The 23,236-nt window shown below is 47.8% G+C and overlaps 2 protein-coding genes across 2 annotated transcripts in view; one reads left to right on the top strand and one right to left on the bottom strand.

Moving 5' to 3' along the window:
* RPL30 (ribosomal protein L30) overlaps window positions 1-23,236 on the bottom strand; it is a 451,366-nt gene that overhangs the window by 323,612 nt on the left and 104,518 nt on the right. The window lies entirely within an intron of this gene.
* On the top strand, window positions 1,829-3,262 carry KCNS2 (potassium voltage-gated channel modifier subfamily S member 2). Its single transcript, XM_059902088.1, has one exon. It carries the CDS (start codon window positions 1,829-1,831, stop codon window positions 3,260-3,262), a length of 1,434 nt encoding a protein of 477 aa, XP_059758071.1.

The following is a 23,236-nucleotide window of genomic DNA, read 5'->3' as shown; positions in this document are numbered from 1 at the left end:
CTGTAGACACAGCTCGCAGTCTGCCACTGTGCGCACACACCACGCTGACATGCCCTAGCTTCCCCTGTTCTGACACGCTGTACACATCCCCCCACCGCTCAGAGGTCCGATTTGTATCAGCGCTGCACAGACACTGAAAAGTCTTATTTTCCTCAGACCACACACACACACACACACACCTCCCTACAATCCTCCAACTCTGGCACACCACACCGGCCTGTACATGCACAGTGCCCACACAGAGCTTCCAAACAGAACTCCGTGACTCCCTCCCACTCCGGTGGGGCTTGCGCTCCCGCCCCCAGCAAGCTAAGCTGAGCTCGACCTCGGGTCTCCCGGCTCCGTCTTCTCCCCTCCAGATGCCTTTCCCCACCACCCTCTTTCCCCCGAAGCTTCAGGAAACTTTTCAGCAGGTGCCTAAAAGGGGAAACCTGGAGTTCCTCCTGTCCTGCTCTTCCCCCGGACGCAAGCCATCCCTCATTCCCCAGCTCGGCTCCGCCCGAGACCCAAGTGGGGAAAGGTCACCGTAGGCAGTCCCCTGCCTGCGCCCTGGGAGGAGAGAGGGTGGCAATAACAGCTGTCACCAGGGGATAGGCGAGGGGTTGGGAAAGGTGTTGGCTCTGCGTCGAGCCGGGGGCCCGAAGGGGTCGCCGCGACGCGCGGGAGGAGAGCAGAGAAGCCGAGGGGGCAGCAACTCCGGAGTCCGGGCGGCGGCCTCGCAGGGAGCTGGGAAGCGCGGAGCTGTCCGTTCAGCACCACCGCGCCGTGCCCCAGAGCAGGGCCCGCGCCGAGGCGCCCCGGCTCAGCTCGCGCTCCGGCCCCCGCTGTGGCGCGCGTTGTTGTCTCTCTTCGGTGCTGAGGGGCGCGCGGATCGAGAGAGGAGGGCTCTGCGAGCATCGGGGCCACGCAGTCACCTGTGAGCCTCCTGCAACTGCGGACGGCGGCGGCATCCCCGGCCGGAGACAGGAGACGCTCGGCGGACCCCGCCCGCCCTCCCGCCGGGCGCACACCCAGGCGCACACACACTCGCACCCGCGCGCACACGCACAGCCAGCCGGCAGCTGCGGCCACAGCGATGCTCGCTGGCAGGTCGGGGAAGTTTCCCGCCGGCCTCGGCCGCGGGCCCCAGTGCTCGCAGGTAAGCGCTTCCAGAACGCGCAGGGCGGGCCCGGATAGCTCCGCTGGGTAAGGCGCGGCGCGCGCGGCGCACGCGGCTCCAGGGCACGGCGCCAGGCGGGCGGGGAAGCCCGGGGCGGGGGGCGAGGGGGCTCCAGTCGCGGGGGCTGGACGCAGGGGACGCCAGGCCGGCCCCCTTACCCCACCCGGGGTTCATGACTCGAGAGGTGAATTTCCCCGCCCCCTCCCGAGGCTACGCGCCCCCCATCTCGGCCCAGCCCGGCCGGTGCGCATCCCAGCTCTGGTCCCGCCTGTCTGCGGCGAGCGGGCGGGGGCGTCTCCTCGACCCGCCCACGGGCAAGGTCAGCTCGCAGCTCCCTGGGCTCTCAGAGCCGCTGGGGCGCGACCTCCGCCAGCGTAAAGGGACCGACAGAACCCCCAGGGTGGGCGTGGAAACGCGGCCATGCTAGTGGAAACATACCCCCACGCCAAGCCTTTCCTTGGGAGGGGGCCAGACCCCATAGAACCGGCCCCCCATCCCAGTGTCCTTCAGCACCCAGAGACCCGCTGGAGAGGACTGGGTTCGCCAGGGGCGGATGGGGAAATAGAAAGAGGTGCCCGAGCCCTGAGCGCCCGGCGCTCACCCGACACGATTCCTTCGGCTTCCAGGTGTAGCGCCCCCGCGCGGCGCGGGCGGCTGGGCGTCTCCAATATGACTGGCCAGAGCCTGTGGGACCTGTCGGAGGCCAACGTCGAGGATGGAGAGATCCGCATCAACGTAGGCGGCTTCAAGAAGCGGCTGCGCTCGCACACGCTGCTGCGCTTCCCCGAGACGCGCCTGGGCCGCCTGCTGCTCTGCCACTCGCGCGAGGCCATTCTGGAGCTCTGCGACGACTATGACGATGTCCAGCGTGAGTTCTACTTTGACCGCAACCCCGAGCTCTTCCCCTACGTGCTACATTTCTACCACACCGGCAAGCTTCATGTCATGGCGGAGCTGTGCGTCTTCTCCTTCAGCCAGGAGATCGAGTACTGGGGCATCAACGAGTTCTTCATCGACTCCTGCTGCAGCTACAGCTACCACGGCCGCAAAGTGGAGCCCGAACAGGAGAAGTGGGACGAGCAGAGCGACCAGGAGAGCACCACGTCCTCCTTCGATGAGATCCTGGCCTTCTACAACGATGCATCCAAGTTCGATGGGCAGCCCCTGGGCAACTTCCGCAGACAGCTGTGGCTGGCGCTGGACAACCCCGGATACTCGGTCCTGAGCAGGGTCTTCAGCGTCCTGTCCATCCTCGTGGTGATGGGGTCCATCATCACCATGTGTCTCAACAGCCTGCCGGACTTCCAAATCCCTGACAGCCAGGGCAGCCCTGGCGAGGACCCCAGGTTCGAAATCGTGGAGCACTTTGGCATCGCCTGGTTCACATTTGAGTTGATGGCCAGGTTTGCTGTGGCCCCTGACTTCCTCAAATTTTTCAAGAATGCCCTAAACCTTATCGACCTCATATCCATCGTCCCCTTTTACATCACTCTGGTGGTAAACCTGGTTGTGGAGAGCACACCTACCTTGGCCAACCTGGGCAGGGTGGCCCAGGTCCTCAGGCTGATGCGGATTTTCCGCATCTTAAAGCTGGCCAGACACTCCACTGGCCTCCGCTCCCTGGGGGCCACACTTAAATACAGCTACAAAGAAGTAGGGCTGCTTTTGCTCTACCTCTCTGTGGGGATTTCCATCTTCTCCGTAGTGGCCTACACTATCGAAAAGGAGGAGAATGAGGGCCTGGCCACCATCCCCGCTTGCTGGTGGTGGGCCACCGTCAGTATGACCACTGTAGGGTATGGGGATGTGGTCCCAGGGACCACGGCAGGGAAGCTGACCGCCTCTGCCTGCATCTTGGCTGGTATCCTAGTGGTGGTACTGCCCATTACCTTGATCTTCAATAAGTTCTCCCACTTTTATCGGCGCCAAAAGCAACTCGAGAGTGCCATGCGCAGCTGTGACTTTGGGGATGGAATGAAGGAGGTCCCTTCCGTCAATTTAAGGGACTACTATGCCCATAAAGTTAAATCCCTCATGGCGAGCCTGACGAACATGAGCAGGAGCTCGCCAAGCGAACTAAGTTTAAATGATTCCCTGCATTAGCTGCGAGGGCTTGACATCCTCAAACCCACATTGCTGAGCTGTTTCTTGTGCCTCTGGCACAGTCCAGGCACATTAGGGTTATGGTGTAAGGAGTATGCCCAGCCCCAAAGGGGAGAGATGCATGGGATATGCACCCCAGGTTGCTTTTACAGTATTTAGGATCATTTTTAGAGGGTGGTGTGTCTGACACCATGCCTTTGCACCTTTCAGTGAAATGACACTCACTGGTCCTTGCATCGTGGGCATAAAACGTTCACCTTTCTGCCGGATGAGTACCACCTAGAATGCTAATTTCTCTGTTCATTGTGTTCTCTATTCTAGTGCTTGTGGCCCAGTACTGTCTCAGTTGTTTGTACTCCTGTTTCTGAGGTTGTCGTGTGAGTTCTGTACAAAAAGCCCCCACAAATATGTCCAGTGGAAACACATCTATGGGGTCAGCGAGGATATGATGAGGTTTTGCTGACAGTCATGTAGAAACGAAATCTCAATTCTTTATCCATTGCTTTCATTTAGTTTTAATACCAAAACAAAGGGAATGTGAAGTTAAGTACACATGACTGATGCAAGTCTGTGAGTTGTTTTTGTAACTCTGTAGCCCTGTGGCTTGCATGGGTACCCTGCTCACTTTTAGAATGATGTACACTGATGTTCATCTCTTAAATGTTGCTCTCTAGAGAATGTTATTTTGTTAATCATGTAGTGAAGATTGAAATTTTCACCAAGAACAGATGCATTAGGGACAGGGGCTTCAGCTAAACGTAGGCCAAATCACAGGATGCTTGAAGACCTTTCAAAGTCAGCCCTCCGTCTTTCCTAGGGTGGTCGTAGAGACATTTATTTCTTGCTGAGGTTCCTGGTCTAGGTCATTTGAATAAACTTTGCTGTGTCTTAGATACTAGCATGTTTTTTGAAATGTTTCTTTTTAAAGATGTTTAGAAATAAGATTGTATTGTCTTTATCAACTAAAAAGTTTACTGTTGTATTGTCTTTCTGAGGCAAACATTGTTGGGTTGCTAGCAAGGGCAGTAGCTTAGAAAATTTTGTTGCCTGCTCTGAAAGCTTATAAAATGAGAGCCCTTTTATTTCCAAGCAGAATTTACTTAGATAATTTTGCTTCTATGATACGGTATGTTACATATGATGCTCTAATTGCCTCAGAGTTCCTGGTATGACATGGAAACCTGGTGGTATGGAAGTGTGTACTCAAAATATAGACACGTGGCTTATCCAGGATGGAAATACTATAGTTCTTATTTCCATTTCAGCTGCCTTTTCTTGGGGGAGGGTTGGTGGAGGCCAGGAGAAAGGAAGGAGTTGTAAAACAAAAAAGCACTGTTACTTAATAAAATGTCATAAATAATTGTAAACTTCTTGAAAAGCTTGATGCAATTTAAAAGACCTTTAAACTTCTAAACTTGTGTTAAGGTTGAGAACTCTTTCCTTCTCCAGAATGCCCTCCCTCTTCTTCTTCAGTTAACCAGCACATAGCGTTTTGAAGGGTTAACCTGGACCCCTTTGTAAGATAGTTCTCTGTTATATTGATGGTTTTCCAGTAGGCTTCCATTGTTGTTCAGCCTTTGGAAAAGCTGCAGAATCCAGGGGTCTACATGCGGAGTTAGGCAGGCTTTTTATCTATGTCTTGGATCTTCCTTAAAAAGGTCCACTTTGTGTCTTAGTTGGTTGAAGGTAGTACATACTTCTTGGGGATGTGGTGAGGATCTTGTCAGAGGCTTTGTGTACTTGTAGTTGCCATGGCTACTACAGAGCAGGCCATTTGCACTAGTCACTTACGCCTTTAGGTCCCCAGTTCAAATCTTTCCATCAGACTGGAGCCTCATGGTGGGCAGGGAGGCAACCACGTCCTAGTGCTACCTGGTCTACCGTCTACATTTGTTTCTCAGAAGCATCAGGAAAGGTGAGATGACTTAGCGGCAATCAACCACCAAGTCAGAAGGGCAGGGTTATTTCTCAGAGTTTGCACATGTAGCACTTGGCTTTGGCTGATGTTTCCAGCACTGGAAGGCAGAGAATTTACGAAATAATCTCCAGCTGCACTGAGGCAGGTGACGGTACAAACTCGTGAGGACTGTTCAGTTTGCCAAGGCTGATGGTATTGGGTCACTGAGTGTGGTATCCACGGTCACTGACCATAAAGCTTGTGAAAAGTGGAAACAAGGAAGGAGGCTGAATAATTTAGTCACTCTCATGAGTATTCTTTTTAAACAGGCAGGTTTTACCACCAAAACAGAGATACCTCTAGTGGTTACTTTTTGCAGATGTGAAAGCTGGAAAACCTGACTTTTCATTTTGGTGATGACTTGCGTTTATCTGGTGCCTTTCATTGGGGGAATCCCAAAGTACTTTAGAGACTGTCTTTTTAATATCTTTTGTACATATATATACTCGTATAAAATATTATTTTGCCCATCCTGGAATTTCAGTTACTTCTGAGCATGAGAATGTCCTAATAGCATTAAGGACTCCAAGCAGTGGTTTCAGGTAAGAGGGAGAGAGAACAAGCCAGCTGGCTTGAACACTGGAGTTAATTCCCACAGAGGATGGAGATAGAACTGTGATCCAGGGAGAAAAAACACGCCTCTCCCACAAAGTACGACCAAGGTACGCAGTTCACAAGTGCTCTCAGCTGGGCTTTGATTGACCTTGTTAGATAACATCTTATGGAGCAGTTTCTTCTGGTCTCTGAAACTAATCTGTGCGGGGAAGGGGGGGGTGGGGTCAGGTGAATTTTCTGCTCTGTTTCTGGAGTTAAGAACATAATTGTGAGCTGACATCTTTTGCCACCAGGCTGTCCGACTGACCTGTAAACCTCCTTTAGGGGGACCCAGTAAAAGCTTCAAATCACCTATTTCCAGCTGTGGGCTTGAGAGCAGCTTCACCCCCAACATTTGAAGGTTGTTCTTTTCAATGTCTTTGGGACAAATACACGGGCCAGGCTTTTCTGGAAATATATGTGATGAGTGTTTTGAAAGCGCTGGCTGGGAAGTGACACTGTGTCTTCTTTTCTGCACAGATGAACACTGGTTATAGTTTGGTGTTTTCTGCCAACCCCCCGCATCTCCTGGGTTTGCTTCTGAGGAGGGGCATGTTATAATGCCAGGCTGATTTGTAGCTCCTAAGGTAGTAATTGGTATTTAATCCTTGGATTTGTTATTTCTACTTGGCTTAGTATTCAAATAATGGAACTACCTGCTAATTCTTGCCTCATTTCAAAGAAAATGATCTGTTACGCACTTTGGGATAGCAGTGGTCTGTACAGGCTGTGTGTTATCTACTTGAAGGCTTAACTGGTATTTCTTGTATGTTTTAACAGCATGACTTGTTACAGAGTTGTAATTTAAAAAATTGAGAACGCTGTATTTGCGCTGTCCGTTTTAACGCTCATTAACACGCTACTGTGCGGGCATTGATGCAGCCCCGCAGAACCGTTCTGTGTGATGGGTGCACTTTCCTCGCCGCGCCTTGACTCAGCAATGAGGAGGAACGCTGCCGCACTCAGGACTCCAGCCTCGAAGAGTATGCAGATTAAATAGAACACAATCATTGGCACTCCCTTAGGGCACTTCAGTTACACGTGGAGTGGCAAACACAGCAAGGGCGTTCGACATTGGGGACCAGATTTCCTGAGAAAGGCGGGGCTCTTTGAGCCTTTGTTGGGAAGGGAGCTGTTAGTTATTCTTTGCAGGCACAGAGAGGTGGGAGCCCTTTTTCCACCAGGACCTAGAGCCACCAGCCTGCTCCGTAGAAGGGATGGTCATGAATTCTTGGAGCCCCCGTGAAACAGACACCCCTGTCAGGGTTTGCCCCGCCCACACAGTCTGGTTCAGCAACACATGCGCCTGCTGGTGCCAACCCCACCCCGCCCGGCTGCCAGGCTGCATGCTGCTACGGTGCCTCCCTGGCAGAAAGTTGGGTCCTGGGTAACCTGAGTGTTCTGGCTGGTTTGGTGTGACTATTGCTGGGGGAACTGGCCCTTAGCGCCTACTTAACCCAGGAGCGACATTGACTACGAGCCATTCCGAAGGCCACATGAATCTGTAGGAAGGTCACTGGGCTAACTGGGGTCTGCTCCCGGTTTTGCCTTCAACTCTATGATCTTAGGTGCCTCGCTTGGCTTCTCTGAGCCTCACATCCCCCTGCTGCAGAATGAGACGGTCGGATTAGATCATCCTTAAAGCCCTGCCCAGTTCTTCATCTCGATGTAAAAACAGAACCTCTGCATGCCTCCACCCCACCATGTCCTCCTTCTAGCACTGAGCAGAACCCGATAGCCTTAATTTATTTTTCAGCAGAACAGAGGGGCTGCTCACCAACAACCTTCTGTTTGCTTTCACCTCTCTCCTCAAAAGCCAACCACAACAGATGACAGTTTCAGGGACAACGATATCAGAGACGTGCTTGGGCTGGTGTCTGTGTCAGGCAAATAGAGGTTTAAAATAATCGATGCGTGTCTCCTTTGGGCTTTAGGCTAGTGACACCTAATCCAAATTCCTGCTATTAAAAATCATCAGAGAGGAAAATCCCATTGATTCCATTTGGCTAATTCTTCGCCCATTTATGTTTGCTCCCTCCGTGAAGCCCTGCAGATCCCTCACCCGTTCTCACGAGGTTCCTGGGCCCCTAAGTGGACAAGGGCAGGTGGAGCGCCCACAGCCCACACTTGGTCCTAACTGAGGGGCAGTGGCATCTGTGGGTGCCCTCTTCCGTGTAACCTTCAGACAACAACCTGCCTCCCGTCTCGTGGCGGCTGAGGAGGGGATTGCTGTGCAGCACGGGGAGAAGGCACTCGCGGTCCCCACAGCCCCGTGGTCCCACCACGCGGGCCACAGCGCGTCTTCTCCCCCAGCAGGGCTATAGATGGATGTTCAGGGATATTTTGGGGGCCAGGGTCCCTTGCATCTTAAAAGGAAAACAAACACCTCCTCTTGAGGGAAGGACTTAAATACTGAGCTCACATGGTTATTACCTTCTCTTATTTTTAGGAGAACTTTTAACCAACGTTTCTACCCAAGGCCCTTATCTGGGTGTTAGATTCAGTTAATACTGTAGATCTGAAAACCGGCAGCGTGTTCCTCCTTCTGTGACCTCGTTTGTCAATACCACCATCCTCCTGGCGAAATTCTCCAAAGCGAATGACTTTGCCTGAAGGTAACAAGCTGATGCTTTCAGAAGAACGTAGGCACAAACAAGGTCTCAAAGATGTGGCCGAAGGGAGGGAGATATAACAGGGGAGGAAAAGAGGGCAGGAGTACCCAGGAGCTGGTGCATGTCCTGCAGAAGGAAGAAGGGCTAGGAAGAAGCCAGGGAAGAGGAAAAACTAATGAAGGTACAGAAGGAGAGAGTGAATAAAAGAAAAGGCAGAGAAGAAAGAAGGGAAAGAGCCATCAGCTAGGGAGACTAGGAGAAGCTATGTTTAACACAGTTCTTTCAGGACTTCCATTAAACTCATTTTGTTTCCAGTCAACATAACATGCTTTGAGCCCAACGGTGGCCTCCTGGGGGGTAACTATAGCTGGAGTCAACTCCCACCCGCCCCCCGGCACCTCCCCTCCCCTCCCCACCAAAGGGGTTCACGGTCTGGTGGAATAGAGATATGGACCACTACTAAAAGCCTTTTGCATGAAGAGGGCAGTGAGGACACAAGGAAAGGAGGCACAAATATTTCCTCTTGAAGATGGGACTTCTGGGTTACACATAGAAAGAGGGCCAGACGTCGACCAGACAGAGGTGGTGGTAGGGGTCTGGAACAGAGAGATGGAGGGAAGGGAAAGGGAGGAAACTGCCATGCACAGGGACCCGCACCAGCAAAGATGAAGAGACCCGCCCCCGGGCCAGCATGTGTGAGACACATGTGAATCAGTGTGGTACAAAAACAGTCCACAGCAAAGCCACTAAAAGACCCTGGGTGTTATTCTTTTGTCACTGGGTTGGGGCACCCTGACCAGTTAATCCTGTCAGAATGGGACTCTGGCAGCAGCTTGGAGGCTTGGGAGGGGCCAGGAGACCTACTTGAGGTCACTGCCAGCTAAGAAGGGAGGGAGCTGGAGAGGAAGGGGCAGAGTGGGTTGCCAAGTCCCCACAGGACTCCACCAACCACTGGATGTGGGGAAGAGAGATGGAGGGCCGGGGTGGCTTCTGGGCGGATGGGTGGATGACGGTGCCACCAAGAGAGGCAGGGAATACTTAGGTCCATCCCGAGGTTGAGTCGTGTTGCCTGGGTGACACACAGATGGAGGTGTGCAGAGGGCAGAGGAAAGCCTGGGACGGGACTCCTTGGCTGAGAGATGGAAGTTGAGGCCATGGGTGAGAGTACCCAGGAAGTGCACAGAGAGAAACAGACGAAAGAAAAGCTCCCTGCGGAAGACCAGCATCCAAGGGGCAGCCACAGGGACGATGAGTTCCAAGGCCCTGCCTTTCTCCGCCGGCTAATCATAGCTGGCATCCTATCTCCTTCCTTTCGCCTGAGAAAGCCCCAGAGGGTGAACGCTGCCACTAATGGCCTCAGCTTTCCTCCTCATCTGCTTCCTTATTTTATCTCTGTGCTCAGCCTCTGTGCCTATCACTCTTTCCAAACTGCTCTCTTGGAGACCACCAGGTGCTTTCCTCATCGCTAAGCCACAGCCCCTCCTCAGCTCCCCCAGAGTCTTTGACTCCATAGACCAACCTCTCAGTTCTTTGTCCTCCCTCCTCTCTGATTTTTGGACCCTGCATGGCTGGTTCTCCGGGCTCTGCCTCTCTCTCTCATATCCCCACTGGATCTTCATCTTCCCTCTGATCCTCTTCATCATGCCTGGCCCCCAAATTGCTGTTCTGTAAGCCGTAGCCTGAACTAGTGTGCAGGTGACCCGCGTGCCAACTTGCCTGACTTCCGGACCCCATGCACGTTACTTGTGTGTGTTTGGAAGTCACCATGTCTAACTCCATGTATTCACCCCGAGCTTGCTCTTCCTCCTGCCTTCTTCACGTCTGTTGATGGACCCTCCGTGCTCTGGGCCACTCAGATTGAGATTTCAGTCATCTGTGAATCCTCTCTATTGATTTAGTTATTCACTCACCATAGCAAACATTTCTGGACAGCTGACTAATTGCCAAGCACGATGCTAGACGTGAGGGCAATACTCCTCTGGTATTGCTCCCAGCCCTTCAGCAGTGCAGACTTTACAGCCACTTTATTGTGCATTGGAATCATCCGGGGAGCTTTTAATGCTGTAGATACCTGGGCATCACTCCATCTACAAAATCAGACTCTCAGGAGTGGGCCCCAGGAATTTGTACTCCTAAGCTCCCAGCTGATTTTGATGCAAGTGGTTTTCAGAACCCACATGGAGAAACACCAGCTCAGGGTCTCAGGGATACCCCTTACAGTCCTCTCACTGTCCCTCTGTCATTCCCATACCCACTAGGACAACAGGTTTTATCAATGCTTTCTTCACAGGATCTCACACATTGGGCCCTTGGTATCCATTCTAAAGACTCCCACCCCACTTCAGTCCTTGTTAACTCATGTTTTGTTAATTTCCAACAGACTCATGCCCATCCCCCTCCAATCCATCCTTTTCTGCAACCCCCTACCAGGCTCATCTTTCCCCTTCCTGTATCTTAGACCGACTGCTGGTGCTTATGTTCAAAATAAGCACCACACATATAAAGGGTCACAGCTGAGGAGGTGAAAAATCTTCATGGGCCCATTAAGGCTCTAGACAGAGAAAAGGGCCCGTTTAGGAAGGAGCTGCCTTTCAATGGGGCAACCAGGGGCAGGTGATAGAGACATAAGAGATTTGCAACAAGGGACACAAAAGTTGACAGCACGAAGGGCCAGAGTGTTGGACGACCAGTCTCCCCACCTGTCCAGGGATGGCCAATCCTGAGTCCTAGAATATTGGTCTCCCAAAGACGCTGGTGGGTGTGTCCAGCACAGAGTCGTCCCTGACACGCAGGGATACGGTGTGAGACAGGCACACTGGGGGAATATGATAGAAACAGAATTGGGGTTCATGGGCGGTGAGGAGATTTCCACTCAAAACTCTTTTCGTCATCACCTACATCTCCAGACATTTAAAAGCTTCTGAGCTATTTTCAGACCTACTATGAAAAGAACTGAGGTGTTATCAGTCAGGCACTCATCTAACCATTTCCTAAGAGGAGAGCTGGCATGAGTCACTTTGGATCTGTCAGCTTTGTATCGATCTTTCTGGCAAATTTTCTGGGTCTGCCAGGGCCGACTCTGCTGGGAGCAGTTGAATTGTAACCCACCGTGTTCAGGGTCAGTTATTACAAAGGCCACCGTTACAGGGTTGCAGCCTGCAGTTCTTTGTTGTGGAACATGTGGGAGGAGAGGAGGTAAACCACAAAACCAAGGGTGTCCCCGGCCTTTCCCATTGCTCTCCCATAAGCTTTACTTACGCCTCTCCCAGGTTTGAGATTTGAGGACTGCTTTTGGAACGAGGTGTTGCTGGGAACCAGTGGAACCCCAGAAGTCATTCTGGGTTCTTTCTCTACAGCAGGTGAAGCTGCTCTCTTCCACTCTGCCCTTCACCCTACCCTGGAACCTAGGAGCCAAGAGTTGAGGCGTTTAAATACGTTACTATGTAATTTGCCAATTTTAAAACATGAGCTCCCTGATTATTCAGTAGTCTCCCCATCTTTTAAAAAGGACTCTCGTGTTAAAAAGATAAAAAATAAAATTCCAGTCGAACCAAACTATCCCATCGCCCCTCACCTTTACCTGTGCTCCCCCGGCCCATGGGAATATGTAAATATGTGTCACAGCTTTAGAACTAGCAAGACTCTCTGAGTCCTGATGTTCAGGGGCTCATTTGCGCTGATATTTCAGGGATGGGCTTGACGCCTGGAAACTGCAATGTGCAGATGTCACATGTTCAGAGAGACTGGGGAGCCGGCCTCAGCAAACAATGCCGGGAGGGGAACCAAGAATCAGAACTAAATCAACTGAGAGCCATCATTCAGCTGGGAGACAAGCTCCTTGGCAAGCCCCGTGCTGAGTGGTATGGCTATAACTTCTCCATGTGCCCCCGGTCCCCAATACTGTCACATGTGCCATCAGGTGGAAAGGTACCTCAGATGGCCCCTCAGCAGCACAGAGGGAAGTACACATGTCTGTGTGTGTGTGTGCATGTCTGTCTATGTGCACACGTGGGTCTCTGTGAATTTGTGTGTGTGTGTGTGTGTCCATGTGCCTGTGTGTATGTATGTGGGTGTGTTTGTGCCTCTGTGTGTCTGTGAATGGGGGGGGGGGTGAAATGACAGGGGGCAGTCTTACCCTTTAAGAGAAAAGAGGTGGCAACAGCTGCCCTCCAGGGCTCCCACTAGATGTTACTTCCATAGAGAGGCTTTCTCTGCACTTGCCCCAATTTAAATGAGACCTTTCTACCACCCAGTGTCTCTGCCTTATGTCTCACAGCATTCAGTACTTTTCCATCTGAGCTCTTACTGGGATTTGTCACTTTTATTTATTGGGTGATGTCTGTCACCCCACTCATTGGGAGCTCAGAGGGCAGGGATATTTGTCTCCAGTGCTCAACACAGTGTCTGGCACGGAGTTAGTGCTGACAAATCATAAATGAAGCCAGGGAAGGGGGCCAGCTAAACCATGGGGTTCAGGCCTTCGCACTGGGAGTGATGCTGGCTAAATAGCAGGTCCCTGGGGAGTCTAACTGAGCTGCTGCATAACGGAAATGAGGGTTTGGAGGCCTTCGTAAAGGGGTTGCATTGTGCAGCCATCCTTAGCGAAGCCTCCCAGGCTGGAGACCTGGGACATGCTCGTCAGGCAGTGCCACCGTCAAGGTTGGAAGGGACAGCCTCCCTGAGATGTGCGTTTCTAAATGAGCTCCAGAACCCAGGAAGGGCTGCCAAGACATTCCCATCGGAGAATGACTAACGCGTGAAGCAGTCTGCAGGGGAATAATGTCAGCGTGGACCAATGCACAAGCACCTCATTCCTCTGCGGTAGCACCCACGGACACCACCCGCATTGCCAGGCTTGAGAGCAGACAGCACCGGATGTGCCAGCGGTTGGGATGGATCACTTTGTACTTAGCGCTCAGAGGAACGGTCTTGACACTGTTTCACTGCTGATCCTCCAGCACAAACCATAAACTGAACCTGAGCCCTTCGTTTAGCCGTCTCTCCCTTGTGGCGAGCTAAGCGAACCGCGCCTGCGCACTGTCCGGGCCCTGCCGCTCCCTGGCTGGAAGGCTGATGAAGCTGGTGGGGTGTGTCCCGGTACTGGAAGCGGAACTTCCGATGGGACCTTGTTTGCCCGCACACCGTGAGATGTTGGGTACTGCAAGGCGCCTCTCTGGCTTCAGAAAAGAGATGACGTCTGAGCTCGGACTTACAGCATGAGGAGGGGCGTCAGAGTGAAGAACATGTGCCCCCGTTCCTGGGAGGCAGGACCCAGGAGGTGCAGACGCAGCCAGCATCACACCCTCTCCACTGGGCCCCGACAGAACTAAGAGGGCTGAGGGGATAGGACGGGAGGCTGCTTCAGCCTCCGCGCAGAGATGGATGGATGCTGGGGACCTGGGGAGGAATCCGGATCTGCACGCGGGAGGCCGTGGCCAGCAGGCTCTGCGAGCCCTGAGCAAATGTGGGGCTTTCAGCTTCTGCCGGGATCCTAGGCTGGCAGTCTTAAAGGCAGATTGAGTCCATATTCAGTTTAATGAATTAATTAATATTGTGTAAAATATGCGTAACATAAAATTTACCTCTTTGAAGCCACACAACTCAGATTAGATTGGGACTCGAACCCAGCTGCACCTCAGATGGGACTTGAACCCATTGTCCTTTTTTTTTTTTTTTTTTTTTGGCTGTGTTGCGTGTTCCTTTCTGTGCGAGGGCTTTCTCTAGCTGCGGCAAGTGGGGGCCACTCTTCATCGCGGTGCGCGGGCCTCTCACTATCGCGGCCTCTCTTGTTGCGGAGCGCAGGCTCCAGACGCGCAGGCTCAGTAACTGTGGCTCACGGGCCTAGCTGCTCCGTGGCATGTGGGATCTTCCCAGACCACGGCTCGAACCCGTGTCCCCTGCATTGGCAGGCAGATTCTCAACCACTGCGCCACCAGGGAAGCCCCCCACTGTCTTTTAATTAGAATCTCACACCTGGTCTCAGGACTTAATGAAGCTGTTTCTTTGTGTCTCAGAGCAGAAGGAATTAAGCAAGAGGCAAAGTGATAGGTAAGAAGTAGATTTATTGAGAGAGATTCACATTCCACAGACAGACTGCTGTCTGTCTCAAAAGGCGAGAAACATGGGGTGGTTAGTTTTTATGGGCTGGGTAATTAAATAGGCTAATGAGTGGGAGGATTATTCCAACTATTTTGGGAAGCAGCGGGAATTGGGGAAGTTTCCAGGAATTGGGGCACCGCCCACTTTTTGGCCCTTTACTGTTGTTGGCCTCCGAACTCTCTTGGCACCTGTGGGTGTGTCGTTTAGCACATGCTAATGTATTGCAATGAGTGTATAATGAGGCCCAACGTCTGCTGGAAGTCAAACCTTCTGCCATCTTGGGCCTAATTGGTTCTAACCAGTTTTTGTCATATCCAGAATGGCTATGTCATTCTTTTAAACGTTGTGCCCCTTCCCTCCTGTCTCACTTTTAGGCGTACAGCTCAGTGGCATTAAGTACATTCACATTGTTTTGCCACCATCACCACTGTCCATCTCCAGAACTTTTTTCATCTTGCAAAACAAAAACTCTGCACCCACTAAGCAATAACTCCCCATTCGCCCTTCTACCCACCCCCCTGCCCCTGGTCCATATTCAGTTTTGTATTCGGTTTTATTACACATGCACGTGAGGAAGGGAGGAGGAGGGACCTGCCCCCCAGGGTTCAGTGGAAAAAACCTACATCAATCTGTGTTAAAATTCTAGGTCAGACATTTCCTAGCTGTGAGAACTTGTTTAAGTAATATCTTTTGAACATTTACTTGTCTTCTCAGCTAAAATATAAGGGTCAGGATGATGTTTATGATGTTAATAGCTAGCACTCACTAAACATTGTTCTGAGAACTTGACATGTATTCATGTATTTAATTTTCCCAACAACCCTATAAAATAGGTTCTAATATTATTTTCATTTTGTAGATTAGGATACTAAAGCAGAGAGGAGTTAAATAACTAAGCAGCCCAAGGCCACATACCTTATAGAGAGGGTCTATTTTTTTTTTTTTAATTCTATGCTTATATCTCCCATCCCGCCTTCACCATTGAGATCCATATGCATTTATAGAAGCTCTGCATATCCATATGCAGACGCTCCACCTGCATGGCTAATAGGCATCAAATCCTAACAAGGCCAAAACAGGATCTTTGATTCTCCCTGCCCTCCAGTGGGTTTCTTCTCTAACCTCCTGTTTCAGAAAAGGGCACCATTATTCCCTTGGTTGCTCAAGCCAAAACCCTTCAGCAAGTCAACCCATCAGTAAGTCTTGTTTATTCCTAAAGATGCCTATATCTACCCTTTTCTGACCATCTCCTCTGCTGTCATGCCACCATGATCTCTCACCTGAACCATTGCAACAGAATTTGAACTGGCATCTCTACTTTCTTGCTTGCCCCCTACATGCCTTCCCATTGCCACAGATGAAATTTGTGAATGTCTTTAAGGTTGAGGACTTTGGAGTCAGACAGATGTGGGATTGCAGGATCATATGGTTGCTCTGTTTTTAGTTTTTAAAGGAACCTCCATACTGTTCTCCATAGTGGCTGTACCAATTTACATTCCCACCAACAGTGTAGAAGGGTTCCCTTTTCACCACACCCTCTCCAGCATTTATTGTTTGTAGACTTTTTGATAATGGCCATTCTGATTGGTGTGAGGTGATACCTCATTGTACTTTTGATTTGCATTTTTCTAATAATTAGTGATGTTGAGCATCTTTTCATGTGTTTTTTGGCCATCTGTATGTCTTCTTTGGAAAAATGTCTATTTAGATCTTCTGCCCATTTTTTTTATTGGGTCGTTGTTTTTTTGTTTTGTTTTGCTTTGTTTTGTTTTTTGATATTGAGTTGCATGAGCTGTTTGTATATTTTGGTAATTAATCCTTTATTGGACACATTGTTTGCAAATATTTTCTCCTATTCTGTGGTTTGTCTTTTCATTTTGTTTATGGTTTCCTTTGCTGTACAAAAGTTTTTAAGTTTAATTAGGTCCCATTTGTTTATTTTTGTTTTTATTTGCATCACTCTAGGAGGTGGATCCAAAAAGATATTCCTGCGATTTATGTCAAAGACTGTCCTGCCTATGTTTTCCTCTAAGAGTTTTATAGTATCCGGTCTTCCATTAATTCTTTAATCCATTTTGAGTTTATTCTGTGTATGGTGTTAGAGAATGTTCTAATTTAATTCTTTTACGTTTATCTGTCCAGTTTTCTCAGCACCACTTATTGAAAAGACTATCTTTCCCCCAGTTTATATTCTTGCCTCCTTTGTCATAGATTAATTGACCATAGGTGTGTGGGTTTATTTCTGGGCTTTCTATCCTGTTCCATTGATCTATAAGTCTGTCCTTGTGCCAGTACCATACTCTTTTGATTACTGTAGCTTTACAGATAGTCTGAAGTCAGGGAGTCTGATTCCTCCAGCTCCTTCTCAAGATTGCTTTGGCTATTAAGGGTCTTTTGTGTTTCAATACAAATATTAAGATTTTTTGTTCTAGATCTGTGAAAGATGCCATTGGTAATTTGATAGGGATTGCATTGACTCTGTAGATTGCTTTGGGTAGCATAGTCAGTTTGATAATATTGATTCTCCCAATCCAAGAGCATGGTATATCTTTCCATCTGTTTGTGTCATCTTCGATTTCTTTCATCAGTGTCTCATAGTTTTCGCAGTACAGGCCTTTTGCCTCCTTAGGTAGGTTTATTCCTAGGTATTTTATTCTTTTTGATGTGATGGTAAATGGGATTGTTTCCTTAATTTCTCTTTCTGATCTTTCATTGTTAGTGTGTAGAAATACAACAGGTTTCTGTCTATTAATTTTGTATCCTGCACCTTTACCAGATTCATTGATGAGCTCTAGTAGTTTTCTGGTAACATCTTTAGGATTTTCTATGTATAGTATCATGTCATCTGCAAACAGTGACAGTTTTACTGGTTCTTTTCCAATTTGTATTCTATTTATTTCTTTTTCTTCTCTAATTGCCATGGCTAGGACTTCCAAAACTATGTTGAATAATAGTGGCAAGAGTGGACATCCTTGTCTTGTTCCTGATCTTAGAGGAAATTCTTTCAGTTTTCACCATCAAGAATGATGTTTGCTGTGGATTTGTGGTGTATGGACTTTATTATGTTGAGGTAGTTTTCCTCTATGCCCACTTTCTGGAGAGTTTTTATCATAATTGGGTGTTGAATTTTATTAAAAGCTTTTTCTGCATCTACTGAGATGATCATATGGTTTTTATTCTTCAGTTTGTTAATGTGGTGTGTCACACTAACTGATTTGCAGATATTGAAAAATACTTGCATCCCTGGAATAAATCCCACTTGATCATGGTGTATGATCCTTTTAATATATTATAGTCAGTTTTCTAGTAGTTTGTTGAGGACTTTTATGTCTATGTTCATCAGTGATATTGGCCTGTAACTTTCTTTTCTTTGTGTGATATCTTTGTCTGGTTATGGTATCAGGGTGATGATGGCCTCATAGAATGAGTTTGGGAGTGTTCCTTCCTCTGCAATTTTTTGAAATAGTTTCAGAAGGGTAGGTGTTAACTCGTCTCTAAGTGTTTGATAGAATTCGCCTGTGAAGTCATCTCGTCCTGGACTTCGGTTCATTGGGAATTTTTTGATCACAGTTCAGTTTCAGTACTTGTGATTCGTCTGTTCATATTTTCTATTTCTTCCTGGTTCAGTCTTGAGAGATTGTACCTTACTAGGAATTTCTCCATTTCTTCTAGGTTGTCCATTTTATTGGCATAGAGTTGCTCGTAGTAATCTCTTATGATCCTTTTTATTTCTGCAGCGTCAGTTCTAACTTCTGTTTTTTCATTTCTAATTGTATTGATTTGAGCCCTCTTCCTGTTTTTCTTGATGAATCTGGATAAAGGTTTATCAATTTTGTTTATCTTTTCAAAGAACCAGCTTTTAGTTTCATTGATCTTTTCTATTGTTTTCTTCGTCTCTATTTCATTTATTTCTGCTCTGATCTTTATGATTTCTTTCTTTCTACTAACTTTGGGTTTTATTTGTTCTTCTTTCTCTAGTTGCTTTAGGGGTAAGGTTAGGTTGTTTATTTGAGATTTTTTCTTGTTTCCTGAGGTAAGATTGTATTGCTATAAACTTCCCTCTTAAAACTGCTTTTGCTACATCCCATAGGTTTTGGATCATCATGTTTTGTCATTTATCTCTAGATTTTTTTAAACTTTCTCTTTGATTTCTTCAGTGATCCATTGGTTGTTTAGTAGCATATTGTTTAGCCCCCATGTGTTTGTGTTTTTTACAGTTTTTTTCTTGTAGTTTTTTTCTAATCTCATAGCGTTGTGGTTGGAAAAGATGTTTGATATGATTTGAATTTTCTTAAACTTACTGAGGCTTGCTTTATGGCCCAGCATGTGATCTAGCCTGGAGAATGTTCCATGTTCACTTGAAAAGAATGTGTATTCTGATGCTTTCGGACGGAATACTCTCTAAATATCAATTAAGCCCATCTGCTGTAATGTGTCATTTAAGACCTGTGTTTCCTTATTGATTTTCTGTCTGGATGATCTATCTGTTGATGTAAGTGGGGTGTTAAAGTCCCCTACTCTTATTGTGTTACTGTTGATTTCCCTTTTTATTGCTGTTAGCATTTGCCTTATATATTGAGGTGCTCCTATGTTGTGTGCATATATATTTACAATTGTTATATCCTCTTCTTGGGTTGATCCCTTGATTGTTATGTAGTGTTCTTCTTTATCTCTTATAACAGTCTTTATTTTAAAGTCTATTTTGTCTGATATGAGTATTGCTACTCCAGCTTTCCTTGGATTTCCATTTGCGCGGAATACCTTTTTCCATCCCCTCACTTTCAGTCTGTATGTGTCCCTAGATCTGAAGTGGGTTTCTTGTAGACAGCATATATATGGGTCCTGTTTTTGTATCCATTCAGCCAGTCTATGTCTTTTGTTTGGAGCATTTAATCCATTTACCGATATGTATGTTCTTACTGCCATTTTGTTAATTGTTTTGGATTTTTTTGGTAGGTCTTTTTTCTTCCCTTCTTCTTTTGTTCTCTTCTCTTGTGATTTGGTGACTGTCTTGAGTGTTGTGTTTGAATTGCTTTCTTTTGTGTGTGTGTGTGTGTGTGTGTGTGTGTCTATTGTAGATCTTTGGTTTGTGGTTCCCATAAGGTTTTGATGTTGCAGTCTCCCTCTCTCTATATATACAAGTTGTTTTAATTTCAAATGCATTTCCAATATCCTGCATTTGTACTGTCCTCTTCTCACAATTGCTGGTTTTGGTATCATATTTTTGTGTGGATGGTTTCCTACCTTTGCTGTATGTTTGCCTTTACTGGTGAACTTTCCCATTTGTAATTTTCTTGTTTCTGATTGTGGCCTTTTCTTTTCCTCCTAGAGAAGACCCTTTAGCATTTCTTGTAAAGCTGCTTTGGTGGTGCTGAACGCTCTTAGCTTTTGCTTGTCTATGAAGCCTTTGACTTTTCTGTTGAATCTGAACAAGAGCCTTGCTGGGTAGAGTATTCTTGGTTGTAGGTTTTCCCCTTTCATCACTTCAAATACATCATTCCACTCCCTTCTGGCCTGCAGAGTTTCTGCTGAAAAATCAGCTGATAACATTATGGGAATTCCCTTGTATGTTATTTGTTGCTTTTCCCTTGTTGCTTTTAATATTTTCTCTGTCTTTAATTTTTGTCAATTTGATTAATGTGTCTTGGTGTGTTCCTCCTTGGGTTTATCTTTTATGGGACTCCCTGTGCTTCCTGGACTTGGTGACTGTTTCCTTTCCCATGTTAGGAAAGTGTTCAGCTATTATCTCTTCAAATATCTTCTCAGGCACTTTCTCTCTCCTTCTGGGACCCCTATAATATGAATGTTGGTGTATTTAATGTTGTCCCAGAAGTCTCTGAAACTGTACTCATATCTTTTCATTCTTCTTTATTCTGTTCTGCAGCAGTGATTTCCACCACTCTGTCTTCCAGCTCACTTATCCATTCTTCTGCCTCATTTATTCTGCCAATCATTCCTTCTAGTGTAGTTTTCATTTCAGTTATTATATTGTTCAGCTCTGTTTGTTTGTTCTTTATATCTTCTAGCTCTTTATTAAACATTTCTTGTATCTTCTCAGTTTGTGCCTCCATTCTTTTTCCGAGCTCTTGGATCATCTTTTCTATCATTACTCTGAATTCTTTTCTGGGTATATTGCCTATCTCCACTTCATTTAGTTGTTCTTCTGGAGTTTCATCTTGTTCCTTCATCCGGAATATATTCCTCTACTGTCTCATTTTGTCCAACTTTCTCTGTTTGTGATCTCCATTCCACAGTCTGCAGGACTGTAGTTTCTCTTGCTTCTGGTGTCTGCCCCCTGGTGGGTGAGACTGGTCTAAGAGGCTTGTGCAGGCTTCCTGGTGGGAGGGACTGGTGTCTACCCACTGTTGGGTGGAGCTGGGTCTTGTCCCTCTGGTGGGCAGAGCTGTGTCAAGGGTCTGTTTAGAGGTGGCTGTGGGCTCAGGGCTACTTTAAGCAGCCTGTCTGCAGATTGGTGGGGCTGTGTTTCCACCCTGTTCATTGTTTGACCTGAGGCATCTCACCATGGGAGCCTAAGGGCTGTTGGGTGGGGCCAGGTCTTGGTGACAAAATTGTGACCTCGAGGAGAGCTCACATGCCAATGAGTACTCCCTGTTACCTCTGCCACCAGTGTCCTTGTCCCCACAGTGAGCCATAGCCATTTCCTGCCTCCCCAGGAGACCCTCCAAGACCAGCAGGTAGGTCTGGCCCAGGCCTCTATGGAGTCACTGCTTTTTCCCTGGGTCTTGGTGCACATGAGAGCTTGTGTGTGCCCTCCAAGAGTGGAGTTTCTGTTTCCCCCAGTCCTGTGAAGTTCCTGTGATCAAGCCCCACTGGCTTCAAAGCCAAATGCTCTGGGGGCTCCCCCTCCCAATGCCAGACCCCCAGACTGGGGAGCCTGATGTGGGGCTTAGAACTCTCACTCCTATGGGAGAACCTATGTGACATAATTATTTTCCAGTTTGGGTTGCCCACCTGGAGAGTACGGGATTTGATTATATCGTGAATTCACCCCTCCTACCATCTCATTGTGACTTCTTTTTTGTCTTTGGGTGTAGAGTATCCTTTTTGGTAGGTTCCAGTCTTTTTTGTCAATGGTTGTTGAGCAGTTAGTTGTGATTTTGGCGTTTTCATGAGAAGGGGTGCGCTCAAGTCCTTCTACTCTGCCATCTAGTCTCCAGCCTCCAAAAAAAAAAATGTGTCAAGAGGGTCTTTTAAAGACAGTGCAGGGCACAGAGTCCGTGCTCAGGAATGTTTGTTCCCATTGCCTTTTTCAGGAATCCTTACCAGGTAGAGTATAACAAGAGCATCCTTTGTGCCAGGCAATGAGACTTATAGTCATTGTCTCATATTAGTCTTCACTACAACACTACAGGATAGATAATTTTTAAAATTTATTTTTAAAGTGAATTAATTTGTAACTATACAAGTATTAGTTGAATAAATTTGTCATTAAAAAATCAAACCATATAGGGAGAACTCAGAACCCACATGACCCTCCAACCTCAGTCCCCTCCTTAGAGTAACTGCTATTATTGCATTGGTATATATCCTCCAGAACTTCCTATTAATTTATATACAGATCTTTGTACCTGGAGAATTGAAGAGTGGTTTTGTAAATTGCTCCATTCTGGTAATGCCTCAATATCACTCAGAGAATTTTTTCCATGTCAGTTCATAAAAATCAGTCTCATTCTTGGTAGCTGCTCCTAGTATCCCCCTGTGTACTTGTACCTGAGTTTATTTAGCCATACCCCACTAATGATCAATTAGCAAGGTGAGTCATATTATCTTCATTTGAGGATTGGGTACCTTGTCCAAGGCCACCCAACTGGAAAGTGGCAGAGCTGGGCTCCAGCCCACTTCTATCTGGCTCCAAAGCCAACTGTTGTAACCACTGTAGTATAAGTGAACACAAACATAAAGGTTTGCTTTAGAGTCAGGTGGAAACTCAGTAGTTACTGACCACATCTATTTGTTCACCACACATTTCTTAAGCATCTACTATGTGCTACAACAAGTGATGGGGAATCTCCTCCTTGAAGTTCCGCCTCTCTAGATGCCCATTTCCCCCTCATGCCTCCTTGCCTACTATAAAACGTGCTGGATGTTCCTCTTGCCCTGCCTGCCTCAGGGTTTTATCCCTAGTCCTCCCCCTTTGCCTCCTCACTTGGCACAATCTTCAGAGTTCTTTTTGTCCACTCTTCTACCTGACAACAGAAGTCTTCATCTCCAGGTCAACCTCTCTCATCCAGCCCCAGGGTCACGCTTCCAACTGTCTTCAGGGTGCCTCCTCCTGGGTATCTCATAGGCTTCGAAAATTCATCATGTCCAAATCTGATCTCATTATCCTACCCTTCAAATCCATTCCTAACCAAATGAACTGTATCACTGTTTTGGGGTGACCCAACCTGGGGTCCTCAGTGCTCTCTTTGACCCTCTCACTCTTTTTTACCCCCTGGATCCATTTAGTCCACCACCCCCAATGGTTCAATCTCCCAAATAGTTCTTGGATTTGCCCTCTCCTCTCCATTGCCAATCCTCTGTGAAAATTCAGTCCCTTTCCCTAAACTAGCACAGAAACCTCCCCCTCGCCAGTTCTCCAAGCTCCTGAAGCCCCTAATACGTTCCTCTCTTAGCTTTCATTTCAGCTCTGAGATTGCAGGTATATTTCTAGTTGCAGTGCGGACTGTGTTCCAGGCATCTGAATATCTC

Source organism: Balaenoptera ricei, chromosome 17 (assembly GCF_028023285.1).
Source record: "Balaenoptera ricei isolate mBalRic1 chromosome 17, mBalRic1.hap2, whole genome shotgun sequence".
Classification (NCBI taxonomy): domain Eukaryota; kingdom Metazoa; phylum Chordata; class Mammalia; order Artiodactyla; family Balaenopteridae; genus Balaenoptera; species Balaenoptera ricei.
This window is presented reverse-complemented; position numbering and strand designations above follow the sequence as displayed.